Source organism: Orycteropus afer, unplaced genomic scaffold (assembly GCF_000298275.1).
Source record: "Orycteropus afer afer isolate SDZICR_OR568_19922 unplaced genomic scaffold, OryAfe1.0 scaffold00424, whole genome shotgun sequence".
Lineage (NCBI taxonomy): Eukaryota > Metazoa > Chordata > Mammalia > Tubulidentata > Orycteropodidae > Orycteropus > Orycteropus afer.
This window is the reverse complement of record NW_006922011.1, coordinates 734,317-751,468: the sequence shown is the minus strand read 5'-3', so window position 1 is coordinate 751,468 and position 17,152 is coordinate 734,317. Positions and strand designations below refer to the sequence as shown.

Sequence of the window (17,152 nt, the reverse complement as noted above, 5' to 3'; positions counted from 1 at the left end):
CCTCATACAGTTGTTGAATGGATTATTTAGACAGAATAGCGATAAGTTTCATATAGATATACCTCAAGGTATTAAGTAATTTTTCTTGTGAACATAATGATTTATTTATGTATAAATTTATGCATTTCAGGTAAGTGAAAATTCTCAAACCCACTGAGCTAACTGATTGTAGCTAAAGTAAGTATGTACCTTTCGAACTACGATTGCATCATGGTTGAGATTCTCAACAAAAAACTTTATAGCACGAAGCGGCAACACTCGGTCATCTCTCAAGAGTAGAGACAGCAGGCCAATGCCTATGTGTTCAAATTTCCAAGGCCTTAAAAGGGAGGGGGGGAGAATCACAAAATATATCATCCATAAAATTACTCTTTAAAATACCCTGTACTTGAATCATAATGTATGTTTCTCAAGTATTAAAATTGGTTTATCAAAGAACACTGTACCTATCATTAACCCCAAAATTCCCTTCCACATCTTTCCCTTTTAGTCTTCTAAATTCATGAATCAGACTAGAATTTTTTGTGAAACATGCCATTCATGTCCTTCAATGTAGGAAATCCCATAATATTTAAGCCAAATTTATTTAAGAACTAAGGAAACAGAATTGGACTTACAGATTTCTTTGCTCCACACCATCTAGTAAAGTGTTTACCAAATTTTCATAGTTTCTTTAAAAAAACAAAACAAAATAACTCAGTTGAGGTACTGTTTTAATCCAATACTTAGTTGTAAGTCAAATAATGTAATTTAAATTCAAATTCATGTAAAATTCACCCTCCCCACTTCTCATCAGTAGACAACAAAAGGCCTAGTGAGAAGTAAGCCAGAATGAAAGTAGTTGGGTAAACAGAGATGCTGGGAAAAAAAACATGAAGGGCAGAGAGAAAACAACTCAACTATTCCTCAGTGAACATTCAAACTAAGTCTGTAAGTAGTGAATAATAAGTTAGAAGTCGTTTATCAGTATTATGCTCTGGGTATCTAAAATACATGACGTAGATTATAATATAATATTTTATTATTTATACAAGCATTTTAGAAAAAATAAGTAGGTATAGTCATATACTAATTATACAACAAAAGACAAAATCAAGTTAAACAAGCTCCTGTTTGAGTAGTATTACTGACTTGCTTGGCCCAGAGAATCCAAGAACAGCTTACTATCCTGACCTGACAGTATAAATGTGATCAAAGTAATAATTAAAGAGCCACTGAGAAACATGTGTTGAACTTCCATTTATGATTTAATGATTGATATGTATACCAATTAACTTATTTCTGAAGCATTATATCTAAAGAAGTAAAAAAGGAATGACATTAAAATAAAGATATGGTATTAAAACAACTTTATTTTTAAGATGGTGTTTTCTATCTCCATAGCCAGGAGTAAAAATGAAGATGTTCACAATAATTATATCCTAATTTTTTGGTATTTACAAAGTCAATGTGTAAAATTCATTAGTTAGTTATGGTGTGTCTATATATTAGAGATACTTAAAATCTACTGTCAATGTCAGGAGCCATGGTGCCACAGTGGTCAAGCCGTCGGCTGTTTGGCAGATCAAACTCACCAACAGCAACATGGGAGAAAGCTGTGGCAGTCTGCTTCCATAAAGATTACAGCCTTGTTAACCCTAGGGGGCAATTCTACTCTGTCCTATAGACAACAGCAACATGTTTGGTTTTATGGGTATCCATACTGTCATCTATTTTAGGTGACCATTCATCAATTACCTTAGGGCATCAGCATTCTTCTCTTGCTGGCGTTTAAGTCCTTCTTTAATTTCTTCTGGGGCAAGCAATACGTCACTGACAGAAGGGTTTTTTGATTGTTGAAGTAATTCCGCTACTGTAACACATGACTTGGGAATCTTATTGAAAAGAAAAAGAACATTAAAAAGGAATGAAGCACTGAAACATACTGCAACACAGATGAACCTTGCAAACATGCTAGACCAGACATAAAAAGTCACACATTATATGAAATGATCAGAGTAGGCAAATCCATAAAAACAGAAAGTAGGTAAGTGGCTTCTAGGGGCTTGGTTGAAGAGGTGAGAAGTGATAATGGGAATGGGGTTTCTTTCAGGGGTGATAAAAATGTTCTGGAATTAGATAGTGGTGATGGATGCATAATGTTGTAAATATACTATTATGAATATATACTGGGAGCTCTGGTGGCATAGTGCCTTAGGTGTTTGATTGCTAATCAGAAGACTGGCAGTTCAAACCCACCAGCAACTCCTCAGAAGGAAGGGTGGGCAATCTACTTCAGTAGATACCGCCTTGGAAACCCAAGGAGGGGTTGCTATGAGTTGGAATCTAATCAGCAGCAGTGAGTTTACTACTGTGAATATATACTATATATGCTAAACCTTGAATTTTACAGTATGTGAAATATACTTAAATATATTAAGTATAATATATTTAATATATTGCAATATTAATATATTGCAGTTGCTGCAAATAATGCAACTGTGTTTTACAAATAACAGGAACACATTTAGACTAATGATTTTTAAATTAGAGGAGGGATGTTGATCATAACCACTTAAGGAAAACAGAGGTTTCAACCACACTTACTCTTCTTTTACCCTTTGCCAAATTCTGAGAGATATGTGAATATACATTAGAAAATTCTTAAATTTCCCATTTTGAGCAAAATTGAACTTGACATTCTTTTTTCATTTCTTGGACCATCCAATTTTAATTTTATTCACTATGAAGTAAGAACCAAGTATTCAATCTTTGTGACTTAGGCAAATGCAAGTACTACAATGAACTATGAAAAATGAGACTGTGGAATAATACATAGTAAATGCAACAGTGTAAAAACCCTTTGTGGCTTCTTGGGACAAAACAATCTCTCTCCCTGCATACTATTACTTGTTATTTCAACCTATTCTTTACAGTAACGAACAGTAAAAGACAAAAAGGAAATGGAAAACAAGCTAAACAAATGCTTGTTTTTAAACATAAGTTAGAATCAAATGTTAAGAATCATGTTACTGAAAAAAAGACAAAAAACATTTCAACAAGGCAGTATTTCCATTAAAATCTGAACGAAAAAAAGATTCTGCTTACTGTAAAGTCCAACCCAATTGTTTCATATTGTCTATGAATCTTTTCTGCAAGATCATCAAATAATCTCACTATTGAAGGCTTTTCCAGGGACATTGCTTTGCTAAGTCCTGAATAAACAATTGCTGGCCACGTCTGTACAATACAGTCCCAATCATGAAGGTTTGCTAAAGATACACCACTGTGATTTCCAAGGAGACAATACAAGGCACCCTGCAGAAAACAGAGATTAATATAGGAATTAAGAGGCATTATTTAGTTGTACCCAATTCACCTGCATATTTTCAAATTTAAATTTACTGCAGACTGATTGCCTAAATGCTTGATATTGGTTAACAACAGAGATTCATACATTTAAAATATTATTTTTAGAAACATGAACTTGACATTTAACTAAGGAGCATACATTAATTGTTTCTCTAAGGAAAAGTCATTTGATGTAGTAATTGGTCAAAGAACTATAATGAATAAGATATATACCAATCAGAGGATGCCCTTACTAAGAATGTAGCTTCCATTCCAATTCTCTTCTGTTGGAATTACTTCATAAAAGGCCATGAAATGTTGTACTTTGTATTTTAGAGCACATTTGAAATAATTTATGAAATAGTAGTTAATATTCACTTGTTTAATATTTTCATAAGTATGTAAAAACTAGGTTACTTAATTGTACTGTGTGTATTGAAAGTCCAAAGAATCAAAATTATTCTAATGACAACAGGTACGTGTTTTTAAGTTCATTAAAAATGTTATTAGTACCAAAATATTTTGTACTTTCAGAACATTCACTCTAACTCAATTCCTATTTGGTTTCTTATCCACCCTGCATCCAACTCTCCTGTTCAAGTTCTCTGTAAGGTCAATGGTAATTTTGATTTTGTTAGCATTCATAAACATTTCTCAATTTTGATCTTATTTGACTTCTCTGATTCTGTCCATTTATACTGTTCTCAACAAGGTCAATGTTTTAGACCTTCTACAGCACTTTTAAACTGTATAATTACATATCAGGGATCAGCATACATGTAAAAGGCCATGTAATAAATAGTTGACTGTCACAATTATGCATATCTGCCCTTGCAGCATGAAAGCAGCCATAGAAAAACAAAGAAATGGAAATGGCTGTGTTCCAGTAAAACTTCACTTACAAAAGCAGACAGTAGGATATGGACTACAATTTGTCAACTTCTCAGAAGTTAACTTCAAAGAACCATGCCCAAAGATTTGAATCATCAACTATGCACTCAAACTGTATCTTATTGCTTTATATTCAGATATCTAAATGCCTACTTGACATTGCCTCTTACTTTCTAAGGCCCATTTTAAATGAAGCGTGTCTAAACATCATCCATTCTCCCATTCTCTGTGAGATACCTGACAATCATTTATACAAATCCAGGAATTTAGGAATTTCAGAATTTTGATACCTCCTTTTACCAATCCTCTTATATTATATTACCAAGTTCTATCAATTCTCCCTCTTAAATCACTATCAATTTACTCTCTATTTATGATAGAAGCAATCATCATTTCTCACTTATAGCCTATTACATCCCTGAGGAATATAGTATTTGCCTAATCTTGTGTCATCTCTTCCCTTTCTGCTATAACCGCACAAGTATTCACTTAGTTGCTTGAACTTGCCATGTTTCTTCCTGCCTCAGGCCCTTCCTTCATGCTCGTCACTCTACTCTGAACTTTATGGTCTCTCACTTCCCTCTCTCTTATGCCTGACAGGTTACTCAGCCAATGGCACTCAGAGAAGCCTGTCAGAACTCCTAGTAGCCCCTCATTACTCTCAGAGCAGCATCCTATATTCTTCTCCATAATAACTGATCACAAACATAGGTAAATAATAATTAGGGAGAAAAGAAGATTATGCCTGTTTAAAGATGAAGTATATTGATGTCATCAATTAAATTAAAGTATATTTTAAAAATAAGATGCAAGACACATATGTGATAAAGCAAACACAGTAAACTGATAAATGTAGAATGTGAATGGTGGCTATATCAATATTCACTGTGAAATTCCTTCAACTCTTCTATATACTTGAAAATTTTCACAATAAAATAAAACATCTATACCTTGAACTGCTGTTGCGTAACATCTTGTCTATCAGGCCGTAGGAACTCCAAAACCAAGGGAATGATATCTCTGCAACAGAAGTTATATGCTCCAAGAGCAGCAAAAAATGTTTGCTGAGCCTTATTTCTGACCTGGAGAAAATATTATTAACAAAAGACTTTTATTGAAGGGTAGAAAAACTACAAAAGATTTGTAAATGAGCTATAAAGCAAAGCGGTCATTTAAATGTCTTCCAAATAACAGGAAAAGGTATCAAAGCACATATCCTAACAAAAAATAAATAAATAACTACCTTTATATATCAAAAGTAAAGCACATCACCCCAATCAAATGCATGGTTTAGGTCACATTAGTTAAAATATTTTTGATAAACCAGAGGTTGGGTGAAACAGACCTTTATTTGTTTGGTAATGTAACTAAAAGTCAACATTACACTATTAAAGCTAACTTTTTGTTCTGAGTTACTATTACTTCTGATGAGAAGAAACAGATTTTTCTTTTCTGTCCACATAGGAAAATCAAAGCCTTTCCATAAGGAACTTATAGAAGCTAAAGAAATAAGGAAAATTTAACCTTTCAATGCAAACCTTAAGTCTAGCCCCACATTATTTTGAACCCCCCAAAAAAGATTCAGTATGCATTGATAACCTATGAACTAGTTAAATAGTAATGGATTATAGTAAAATCACATTTCAAACTATTTTAAACATTATTTTTGATGTAATCTCTGTATAAGTGATTCATTATCTAATCCATATTATTTTATAAAGATAATAATAATCATTTGTACATGACTTGCTTACTTTTTCCTGGTTCTCTGTACTTAGAGGTAATCTCTTGGTCCTATGCTTTACCTTACAAGATGACCCCACAATTCATGGTAGCAAGCTTCCTGAAACCCACATATTATGCCTAGGAAATATTATATGGCTGGCCTTCATAGTCTAGTCTTTAAGTCTGATTTAATGAAGTGGCAACATCATCACATTAAAACTATCTATCAAATTTGCAATTTCAAAGGTGTTTTCTCTGCCAACGTGAGATAAGTTTTCTTTCTTTTTTTCCTCTTTTCTAGCTATATTAAAATTGTGATATTTAGATTACATGTAATAAAACTGAGGAGGTTGGGCATATACAGAAAAAGCCTTACCTGACTGTATGAACTTGTAGATAAACGAAGAAGATCTCTGATCATATCTTGGTGTACTTTTTTGTATTCACAACCTTCAACAGTTAGTGTTCGAAGCTAAGTAAACAAAACAATATAAGCCAAATCTCAAAACGGTTACTAAATATTCATTTAATTATGAAAAAAGAACATAAAGAATTAAATATTCATCTGGAAAACTAGCATTTTAAAAAGTCATCATGACTGAAAAAGATATTTACCTCATGTTGCAACATTACTCTGTCAATCAATAGGGCTCTAATATGCTGTTTTTTCCCATGGAGCTGTAAGACAAAGCAGTGAACACCTCAAGATTTTCTCTAAATGACCTCATCAAAGGATTCTCCTGAATCCTTTAGTGAAAAATTAGTCCCCAAAAGGCTCGTGGTGGGTAAGGGTAGGGGTGGTGATGATATTTCGTTCATTCTATAGGCATATATTAAATCAGGTTTATATTAAAATATACTACTTTAATTAATTTTAATGAGCTCTGATAGTATAGCGATTAAGGGATTTGGTGGCTAACCAAAAGGTTGGTGGTTCAAATCTACCAGCTATTCTATGGAAGAAAGATAAGGCAGTTCTGCTTCTGTGAAGGTTTACAGCCTTGGAAACTCAATGAGGGTCACTGTGAGTTGGAACTGATTCAATGGCAATGAGTATGGTATGGTATGGTCAAATAATTTTATGGCTAATAGTAGAAACTGTTGTTGTTGTTGTCGTTGTTATGTGTGGTGGAGTAGGCCCCGACTCACAGCGAGCCCTCCTTGGGTTTCCGAGGCAGTATCACTACAGAAGTAGGATTTCCCAACCTTCCTTCTGAGGAGTGGCTGGTGGATTTGCCTTTTGGTTAGCAGTCAAGTGCCTTAGGCACTATGCTACCAGAGCTCCTAGAATATGCCCCTTTAAATGGCCTATCCCAATGCACTCTTTCTCGCGATGGTTTCTATTAATGGATCTATGTGTGGGAGAGTAAAGGAATTAGCCTTAAGTCAAATTCTAAAAGTACAAAAACAGCTAAGAAAATTGTAAGACTCTGTTAAATTTTCTGCCTGAACAGCCTTTCAAGGTGATTGTACATATTCACTAAAGAATATAATTATTTTTTATTTTTCTAGAAACTATCTTTTAAGTCATCCTCTTTCACACAATACTCAAAAATTGTTCCCTTTTAACATTTATTTCAGTCATCAAACCCAACGATTCTACCTTTTAAAAACACCTTATCTCCATCCTAATGACATGATTCAAGCTGTGCTTTTTCACCTGGAATAATTTAATAGTTTAATTACCCTTTTTGCTTCCAGTCTGAATCCCTTTGTACTTATTTTTCACAGGTAATGTCCAACTGGTCTTTCCAGTATTCAAATCAGATCTACTTAAGAATCTTTAATGGTTCCCCCACTGATGAACATAAAACTGACGCAATTTCTTCTGACAAACAAAACTATCAACAACCTAGTTTACACTTTCTGCCACTCTTCCCTACAGCTGGAAGGCCGTTGCCCATATGCACTTGTCTACTCATCATGCTAAAAATCCCCATTCAGAGTTCAGACTATTATGGAAACTGGCATGAGAAGACATAAGCTAAAGTTTGCACAAACTTTGCATAGAATCTCTGTGATTACAAAAGGTTTTTATATTTAGCCTTTATATTTAAAAAGCTATAAAAATCTACCGTTTTTACTTATAAGAAAAATTTCTCTATATGCTGAGCAATCCCCCAAATCAGGCGGCTATGTCAATATTAAGGAGCTCTGGTAGCATAGTGGCTAAAGCACTTGACTGCTAACCAGAAGGCTGGCGGTTCAAACCCACCAGCCACTCCTCGGAAGGAAGGTTGGTCAATCCTACGATACTGCCTCGGAAACCCAAGGAGGGGTCGCTATGAGTCGGGGCCGACTCGACGGCACATAACAACAACAACAACAACAACATGTCAATATTAAACATATTCTTTAAAAAATTAATTCAGTTTTTAGGTGAAAATACTAACCCTATTTTCCATGGACTTCTTTACTAGATTAAAGCTTTTCCACCGGGAGTCAAACTCATGCTTATGAGATCCTTGGAACTGCAAGAGGTCTCCAATAATCTGCCATTAAAGAATTTTGCAAAACGTATTTACAAGTTACCAAATCAAGCCCAGTCATATTAATAATTACGCAACTATCAAATGCAAAATGTACCTTTATGATAAGAAACAATGACTTGGTGTCATCTTCTGAATTAGCAAGTATGTGATCTACAACAGGAGAAAAGAAAGGATTTTGATTAAAATATTTTGAATTATTACAAGAATAAGGATTTGCACTAATTTAAAAAAAAACTGCCCAATACTTTCATCATTTATAATCTAAAACGTTGACAAGTAAAATACATATAAAATTCCTAAATACTTACTATAAAAATAAGTAAAAATTTTTACATAAGTACTTACTAAGGAGTTTCCTTATGACCCTAGCAATTGCTTCTCGGTGGTTCTCTCTAGATGGATCTTTTAAGAAAGAAAGAGAAGGCATTTTAGACACACTTGAATGTCCCTCAGTTTATTAAAATTTCTATCAAGAAGAGATAACATATTGGGGTGGAGGTAGGAGCAAGGGTATGGGCCTCCTTTTTACCATAGTAGCTTCTAAAACCTTCACACTTTCAACAACCTGCTTATAAACTCTATTGGGCAGGAAGGTGGGAGAAGCAAGGGATATAGGGAGAAATAAAGCATCTCTGATAATATAGGCAGTCCTCAATTTATGATGTATTCAAGTTGTGACAAACTGCACTTACACCTTTTTTTTTTTTTGGTACATCTTAATGTTAGTAATATATACCACCCACAATGTTGTTTGTTATTGTTGTTGTTATTTGCCATAGAGTCGGCCCCGACTCCTAGCGACCCCTCCTTGGGTTTCCGAGGCAGTTATCACTACGGAAGTAGGACTGCCCAACTTCCTTCCGAGGGTGTTGTAGTGATGATAAATTTTCTGATTTATCATTCTCAGATGTTCACATCAGACGATCAAAGACAAAGATGATTTGTAAAAATACTGATGATAAAAAAACAACTCACTGCCATCGAGTCAGACCTGACTAACAGCGACCCCTCCTTGGGTTTCTGAGAGGGTTTCGCTAGGAAGTAGATTGGCTAGTCTTCCTTCTGAGGAGTAGCTGGTGGGTTTGAACCACCAGCCTTCTGGTTAGCAGTCAAATGCCTTAGGCACTATGCCACCAGAGCTCCCACTGATGATAAAAGGCAATGCAACAATAATAAAAACACAGAAAGAAGTATTCGATTTACATCGGAACCAGCTTACAACACAGTCATCAGTATAGAACCCTATCGTTAAGTCAGGGACTACCTGTACTTCAAAGTCTCTAATCAGTAGATAGGAGTCCTTGAGTGGCAAGTTAACAAGCTCAACTGCTAGCACAAAGTCTACCTACAGGTGCTGCAGAAGAAAGGTCTGGCTATTTACTTTGGGGAAAATTAGCCACTGAAAATCTTATGAAGTTCAGTTCTACTTTGACACGTATGGGGTCTCCACGAGTTAAGAGTTAACTAAATATGCAAAGGGTGGGAGGTGGGGGGAATAGAGATCATATATGCACAGGATTCACTAATTAGTTATGGATGACCCAAATCAACAAATCAAACAAATATGGCACTATAGCAGTTTATGTGTGGAACTAAACTTCAGTGTTAACCCACCAATAAGAACATGTGACAAATGTCTATTAATATTAGATTTCAGAATATTATATTAACACAAAATATTTTACATAAATATTAACAGAAAATATAACTCAATATAATACTTACATACAGAGATAGTTAGAATAAAGAATGGTTGTAACAGTGCAATTCACATGAACTATAAAACATCAGTCCTAATGGAATTCCAAACATAAAAGTTGTTGTTGTTGTTGTTGTTGTTGTTATGTGCCGTCGAGTTGGACCTGACTCACAGTGACCCCTCCTTGGGTTTCCAAGGCAGTATCACTACGGAATTAGATCGCCCCACCTTCCTTCTGAGGAGTGGCTGGTGGGTTTGAACCGCCAGACTTCTGATTAGTAGTCAAGTGCCTTAGGCACTACATTACTAGGGCTCCCAAACATAAATGGACATTGTGATATATGAAAGGCCATCATCTCTACAGATAGAAAGCATTCAAATATTTATTTACTGACCCAATTCCTATCTTTTACTGGCTATGCTCTATATAATGTTCTGGTTTCTTCAGAAAAAACAAACCTAGCTGTATAAAAAAATGTATTTTTTTTATTTCAAAAAGGGACAAGGAAAATCCTAATTATAAAACTCGTATTTTAGCATTTGTGAAATAGTTGAAAAAATTACTCAGATTAGGAATGACATACCATAGTCAAGTCCAGTATACAGCTTTGTCTCTTTCAAAGACACCATAGTTGGTACCCTGTATAAAAACAAAAGTGCTTGCATTTATTAATAATACTAACAAAAAGGATTAAAGGGGAACAGCTCATTGTTGAAATGTTTAAATTAAAACAAAGGTGATGTTCTTTAATAACAGAGTTCCCATCTTCAATACTTTAATTCTTTACTCTATCCTTCTGACGATTCATGCTATCTGTTTCAATAAAAACAATATTATTTGAGGTAAATAAAGAAAATGTTAATGCACAGTAAGCACAGGGCTAATCAATAACAAACAATAATAAAAATGGAAATTTTATTATTATTACTCATCACTCATGAACTGCATAATGCTTGTAATGAAGTATTATTTTAAACCAGTATCCTCCCTGAGTTACCTATTGTTTTTTTAAATGGTTGAAATAAATGGGTTATTCCTGCCTTAATATTTGATAGTTATGGATTCTGAGATTTATCTAAACAATCAGCAATAACATTATGGTTACTAAAATACCAATGATTTAACTATGTTCCCAACTATATTCCAATGCTTATGATAGCAATAATATTATTGTCTCACGCTTCAAAACCAAGCTTACAGAGTATAAACACTAATTTACTTCAAAACTCTTCTTAGGAAAGTTTTACAGTACAATGAAACCTGTGAGAGTTGGAACTCTACAGGACTGCCTTGCTTTTCTGGGTCTCCTAAGTTTTCCATCTTTGACAGGTGCGATCTTCCTACTTTTCTATTGCTCTCTAATAAACGGAAAATATTTGATTTTTCCTTCTCTGATAGGTTTTTGCTTTATGCAGGTTCTGGCTTTTGCAGGTTTTATTGTATATAATGCTAATTTGCTGCTTCAGAGACTTTGAAGTTCTAACTTTGAATTCCTCTTAAATAATATGGCTTTTATTACATGAAGTGCCAACCTTCAGCAATACCTTGCACATTTGAAAACTGTATTATGATTGAAAAATATGTCATTTATCCAGAATCTAGTAAGTAAAAATAAGATCAGATTCCTTTATAAACTTCAAGGGAAGTCATATATCTTTATTAACATTAAATTTCACTACTAAAGAAAAAAAGCCCAAGCTCAAACGCTATCAAGCTTATGATTGTTACTCCTTTGGGGAAATATTTGTCATGAATTGTCACATGACAGCACATGTTCCCAGCCTGGTCTTATTGGCAGTTTTCTAAAGTAGGAATATAATTGTACATTAGTCAGTTCATAACCTAGTTATCATATAATGTTGAATCACAAATGACTTTTAATTACTGTCACTTCCTTACAAACAACAGAAAAACAGCAATCTATGTAGTAAACTAGTTTCTACAACAAAAACATAAAACTATCAAACAAAAAACACTATCAGTTGGGGATCTGAAATGTTTTTGCTGTGTATATTTCTGGCTCTAGTAAGTCTCTAGTCTTACAGTAACCACGTTTGAAAATGAGTTTCATCTGAGAGTCCTGAAGCTAATTTTTTACATTCATGTGACAATACAAATTGCATTTCTATCAGAAAATTTAAGAAATATCATCACTTATTATAACTATTTTTTTTAAAAAAATGCTAACTTGTATTAAAAAAAAAAAAAAAAACCACTGCCATCGAGTCGATTTGACTCACAGTGACTCCTCCTTGGGTTGCAGAGGTGGTATCTCCACCGAAGTAGATTGCCCATCCTTCCTTCCCAGGAGTGGCTGGTAGATTTGAACCACCAGTCTTTTGGTTACCAGTCAAATGCCTTAGGCACTATGCCACCAGAGTGCCCACTAACTGCACAGGATTTAAAATTATTATGTAGTATGTTTAAATGAAAGTGTCTTCCTATTTTAAAAACACGAATTAAAAAATACATCTTCCAAAGCACTAAAGTATATGGTGAGATACATATTTCAGCTTTAATTTATTTCTTCAAATCCACAACACATCCTTTAAATGTTTTTATTTACCCAAGACTAATTTTTACTCTGATCTCTTATTTACCATAAATTAAACTATTGAATACGTGTTTGATACTAGATCTTTCTCAGCAAGTGTAAATAAACACTTACAGTAAATATTTCATGTGATGTTTAGAATAATTTTCCAAAAGAATTCTCTACTATCCAAATAAGACTTTATGATTATATCTCTTTGACTATATTATAAGCTCTATGTGTGCCCAGGCTATCCTTGGATATTTAAAAGTGATTATTAGCTATGTATATAATCTCAGTTGAATGGACTTAAGGTGTTATTAATTAAGCTATAATAGCCATATCTGTAATTTAAATCTAATATCATTCCTATAAAATTCACTCTTACTCTTTCACTGGTCCTGTCTACAAATAGTATCATTTGACCTCAGGAACGAAATAAAACTCTGAAAAATGATTCCAATACAACATATTATAATTAATACCATGCATACAATAACGTAATCAGCCTCATAGTACCTAGAAAACACCAGGCCAAACTAATTTACAATGTTGTTGTTGTCAAGTACATTCCGACTCCTGGCCACTCCATGTGTGCAGAGCAGAGCTGCTCCATGGGGCTTTCAAGGTTGTGACCTTCAGGCAGCTGATCACCAGGCCTGTCCTCCAAGGGGCCCTTGAGTATGTTTGAACTGCCCACCTTTCAGCTAGTAGTGGAGTGCTTAACCTTTGTGCCACCCAGGGACTCCATTTGTGCCATTAAAAGAAAAGTACAAACTATGTTACTTGTACCACTAGAAGCAATCTTTTTTAGATTTGATTGGATGAGAAGTTGTGAGAAGAATCACTGATGGGAAAGGATGGTGGAGAAGAGAAATATAACTAATAACATAAAAACAAAATATGTGCTACAAAGTAATATGCAAACAAAGGCAGGTGAATTGTCATGAACATCTGCAAACAATACAAAATTCTACCCATGTATAGTGAAAAACATACAACGCTTCCCAATGATCCCTCCCCTTCCAATTAAAAACCATAAATCCAAGACACCAGTGACTTTTTTGTTTATTTTCCACCTTCATGGTTATAAGCCTTTCACAAGAAACAATTGGTCTACTTCTGAGTTCTATTATCCAACTCAATCCTAGGCATCAACAGTAATGGTAAACACAAATGAAAAGCTGGCTCTTACTCTACCACGTGTATAAAGAGTTGCTTAGAGAAATCTTACATACTGCTAGACTGAAAAATAACTCTGAGCACAAGAATTACTTCTATGTCTGACACACAAGCTTTTAAATATCAAAGAAAACAGTGGAAGGTGAAATAAGGAGAAAACAGGGTTACTCACCGTGGAGTAGTAACCGTTTCCTTTTCTGTGTGCAGCTCCCCCAGCAGAGCTGGGAAGTTTCCTGGAGGTGCCAAGAGAGGTTAGCTAGCCCTGCCCCTCATCGCATAGCAATACATCCTTTCACATATCAATGAAATGGTCTCTCTCTTAGACCTTAAGTATGGATTTTTTTGAGTGAAAAGTTAATTAAAACAGATCCTAAGAATGATTTAACTAAGAGTGATTTAATATATCTATCAGAGGAAAGGGGCACAAAGTAAAAAAGAAATATTTTGAGATGAAAATGATAACTCCTCTACCTTGAGTAACCCTGTTTTGTTTGTTTTGTTTTTTTAAGATGTTAGTTTTTTGTATTCTTTAACAGCTGGTTAAACTTACAAGATTGTATTAAGCAAACTGCAAAAGGAGAAATTAATGCAATTTCAGAATTAAAGGCAAGTGTCCAAAATTCCTGTGTGAGCCTAGAAAGACACAATCCAACTTCCACATCTATAAAGGCAGAAATGAGAATAAACTAAACCACCATATTTCTTATACCATTAACAAGAGGTTTCTAGAGCAAACAGCAAGGTTCCATTTTAACTTACTATAAGATTAATTCAGCAAACTACAGCATGTGCCAAAATTGTTAATGCTTTGCTTTTGGCTAAACTAAAAAATATTTACCCTTAATTACCCCCAGGACCTCATTTTATACATCCTTTGAAATAGTACAATTTATAGGAAGTGTAAGATACCCATTCTAGTAACCCTGATGTCTAAAGACAAAAAACCACAATGGGATATACCATTCAGTATATGATCTGCTTTTATATTTAGGAAAAACAACTCAGCTGAGCTTTCTACTTTTTGTCAGTCTCTAATAAAATAGCACAGAAAACTGTTTTTCACATTTGGCAACTCTTCTCTGAACAATGAAAATTTAGGACCTAATATACTCTATTAGAAAATAAGATTTTCTTATAGGAAAACTCAGAAATAAATTAAGTTTCTAGTTTCTCATCACAGAAATTTTCCAGGAGACAAATACTACTATTAAAACGGGCAAAAGGCAAACTTAATATGAGTAATCAAACAAAAAAATTATACCGTCTAAAAATATTTTACTTAATTAGAATGTGTATTAATATAAATTTAAATTTAAAAAAGATAAGCTTAAGTCACTTTGTGCTTCCAAAAACTGGTCTAGGTATTTATTTCAGAAAATTTATAATGTCCCCATAATAACACCAATGAGTATTATTAATGAGAGATTTCTTTAGGCATATGAGGCATCACACTAAAAAGCATTCATTACAATGATGTTTCCTTTTCTCTCTTACAAGTTTAAAAAGGTAAAGCCAAACCAATTGCCATGGAGTGAATTCCACTTATGGCAACTTATGTGTGTCCCAGTAGAACTGTGCTCCGTAAGGTTTTCAACCACAGTGATCTTTAGGAAGCAGATTTCCAGGCCTTTGTATCTACTACATTTTACTCTCTTTCCTATGGAGTAACTAAAACTAAGGTCCTAAGAAAAGAGTTTTCTTTTCCTGTTCTAGTTTCAAATTGACCTGATAATAATCTCAGGGCACTAAGCTACAGATACGCTTTTCATGTCAGTTGTTGTTGCTGTTGTTATGTGCCGTGAAGTGGACTCATAGTGACCCCTCCTTGGGTTTCTGAGGTGGTATCACTATGGAAGTAGATTGCCCAACCTTCCTTCCAGGCAGTGGCTGGTGGGTTTGAAACACCAGCCTCTGGTTAGCAGTCATATAAAAAGTTCATATACAGATAGATATTATAGATACTTTCCTGAATCACCCTAAAAACAAGTAGGCAAGTTCACATCTTTAATATCACAGAAGATGGAGCCATCATTTGATACTAATTTCTTCAAATTAATTTAGATTTAGAAGAGTTTAACAAACATCGATTTACATTAAAATAACCATTTTATAAATGTAAAAGATAATAACTTTTATTTCACATTTCTTAAGAACTAATTTATCATCTGCCAAAAAAATTATATGCACAAATTAAATGTAAAAAGTCAAAATTTTCCAAAATAAATTAAAATTTCAGGTAAAGATGATACCACAAACTCATTGGTTTTCAAGGGAAGGATTCTTTTAACTAATGAAAAGCCATAGGGAGACTTTATAAATTCCTAGTTTTGACAACTGAAAGGCTATGGGCTGCTTATTCATCATATTTTACTTTATATCATTGTTATCTTGCACATATGTAAGAAACTATCAAGAACTCTAAAAAATGTGTATGTACAGTATTTAAAATAATTCAAGTTTTCATGTTTTATTTTAATAAATTATCAAATACATTATCATATACTTATATTTTAGAAGATTCAAATATATAAGCATCATATACTTTTATATAATCTATATATTAAATCATATATTTTATGTAATTTCATTATGTTTTATTATTAAATTTTCACTCTAAAACTAAAAAATCTACCTAAAGCACAAAACTATTCAGTCTAAAATTAATGTCTTTTCCAACTTTCTAGTAAGATTGTACAAAGGATATTCAGGTTAATTTTACAGCTTTTAATTAACAGAATTGTAGTCTAACAATCTACCTATTTATATTTTATGTTGCTGTTGCTATGATATTCATAAAATTCTCATAATATGATATTCTTTTCCTTATTGAAAATGTATTCTATGATATTAAAGTGTAATTGACTTGATCTAATCAAATATGTGTAACTTTTTACTCCTGTGCACATTTATTTTAAAGAATAAGGACTTTGTTTCAATTCACTAATATAGTACTTGTGGCATAAATGTGGATGCACTCTAATAAAAACTGCAAGGAAAACACCCAAGCCTTCTTCCTTAACCCTTCAGCAATGAACTATAATGATCATTCAATACTTAAAAAGATTCTAATTTATACACATGGAAGATACATTCTTTTGTTATTAGATAAACTCTTGGATTTAACTGACTAGAAATTCTCATTGTCAACATCTTTAAGCAAAATTCAATTACAGATAAAACTTCATTAAAAGGAACTTAGGAAACTCCTCAGCAAACTTCAAACAAATTTCCTTATCTGAAATGATCCTACTTTCCCACTCTTAAATCTAATAAGCAATCAATGCTTATAAACAGTTTTT

General features: G+C 33.6%; 1 protein-coding gene across 1 annotated transcript in view; it reads right to left on the bottom strand.

Annotated features, from left to right (window-relative positions):
• PSME4 (proteasome activator subunit 4) overlaps nt 1-17,152 on the bottom strand; it is a 129,718-nt gene that overhangs the window by 45,387 nt on the left and 67,179 nt on the right. The window contains exons 22-32 of the mRNA XM_042782717.1: nt 10,722-10,777; nt 8,784-8,840; nt 8,533-8,588; nt 8,340-8,438; nt 6,562-6,624; nt 6,323-6,418; nt 5,172-5,303; nt 3,088-3,297; nt 1,738-1,874; nt 618-671; nt 190-319 (exon numbers count right to left, since the gene is read on the bottom strand). Of these exons, the coding sequence (XP_042638651.1) occupies nt 190-319; nt 618-671; nt 1,738-1,874; nt 3,088-3,297; nt 5,172-5,303; nt 6,323-6,418; nt 6,562-6,624; nt 8,340-8,438; nt 8,533-8,588; nt 8,784-8,840; nt 10,722-10,777 (1,090 nt within the window). The remainder of the gene's footprint in view (nt 1-189; nt 320-617; nt 672-1,737; nt 1,875-3,087; nt 3,298-5,171; nt 5,304-6,322; nt 6,419-6,561; nt 6,625-8,339; nt 8,439-8,532; nt 8,589-8,783; nt 8,841-10,721; nt 10,778-17,152) is intronic.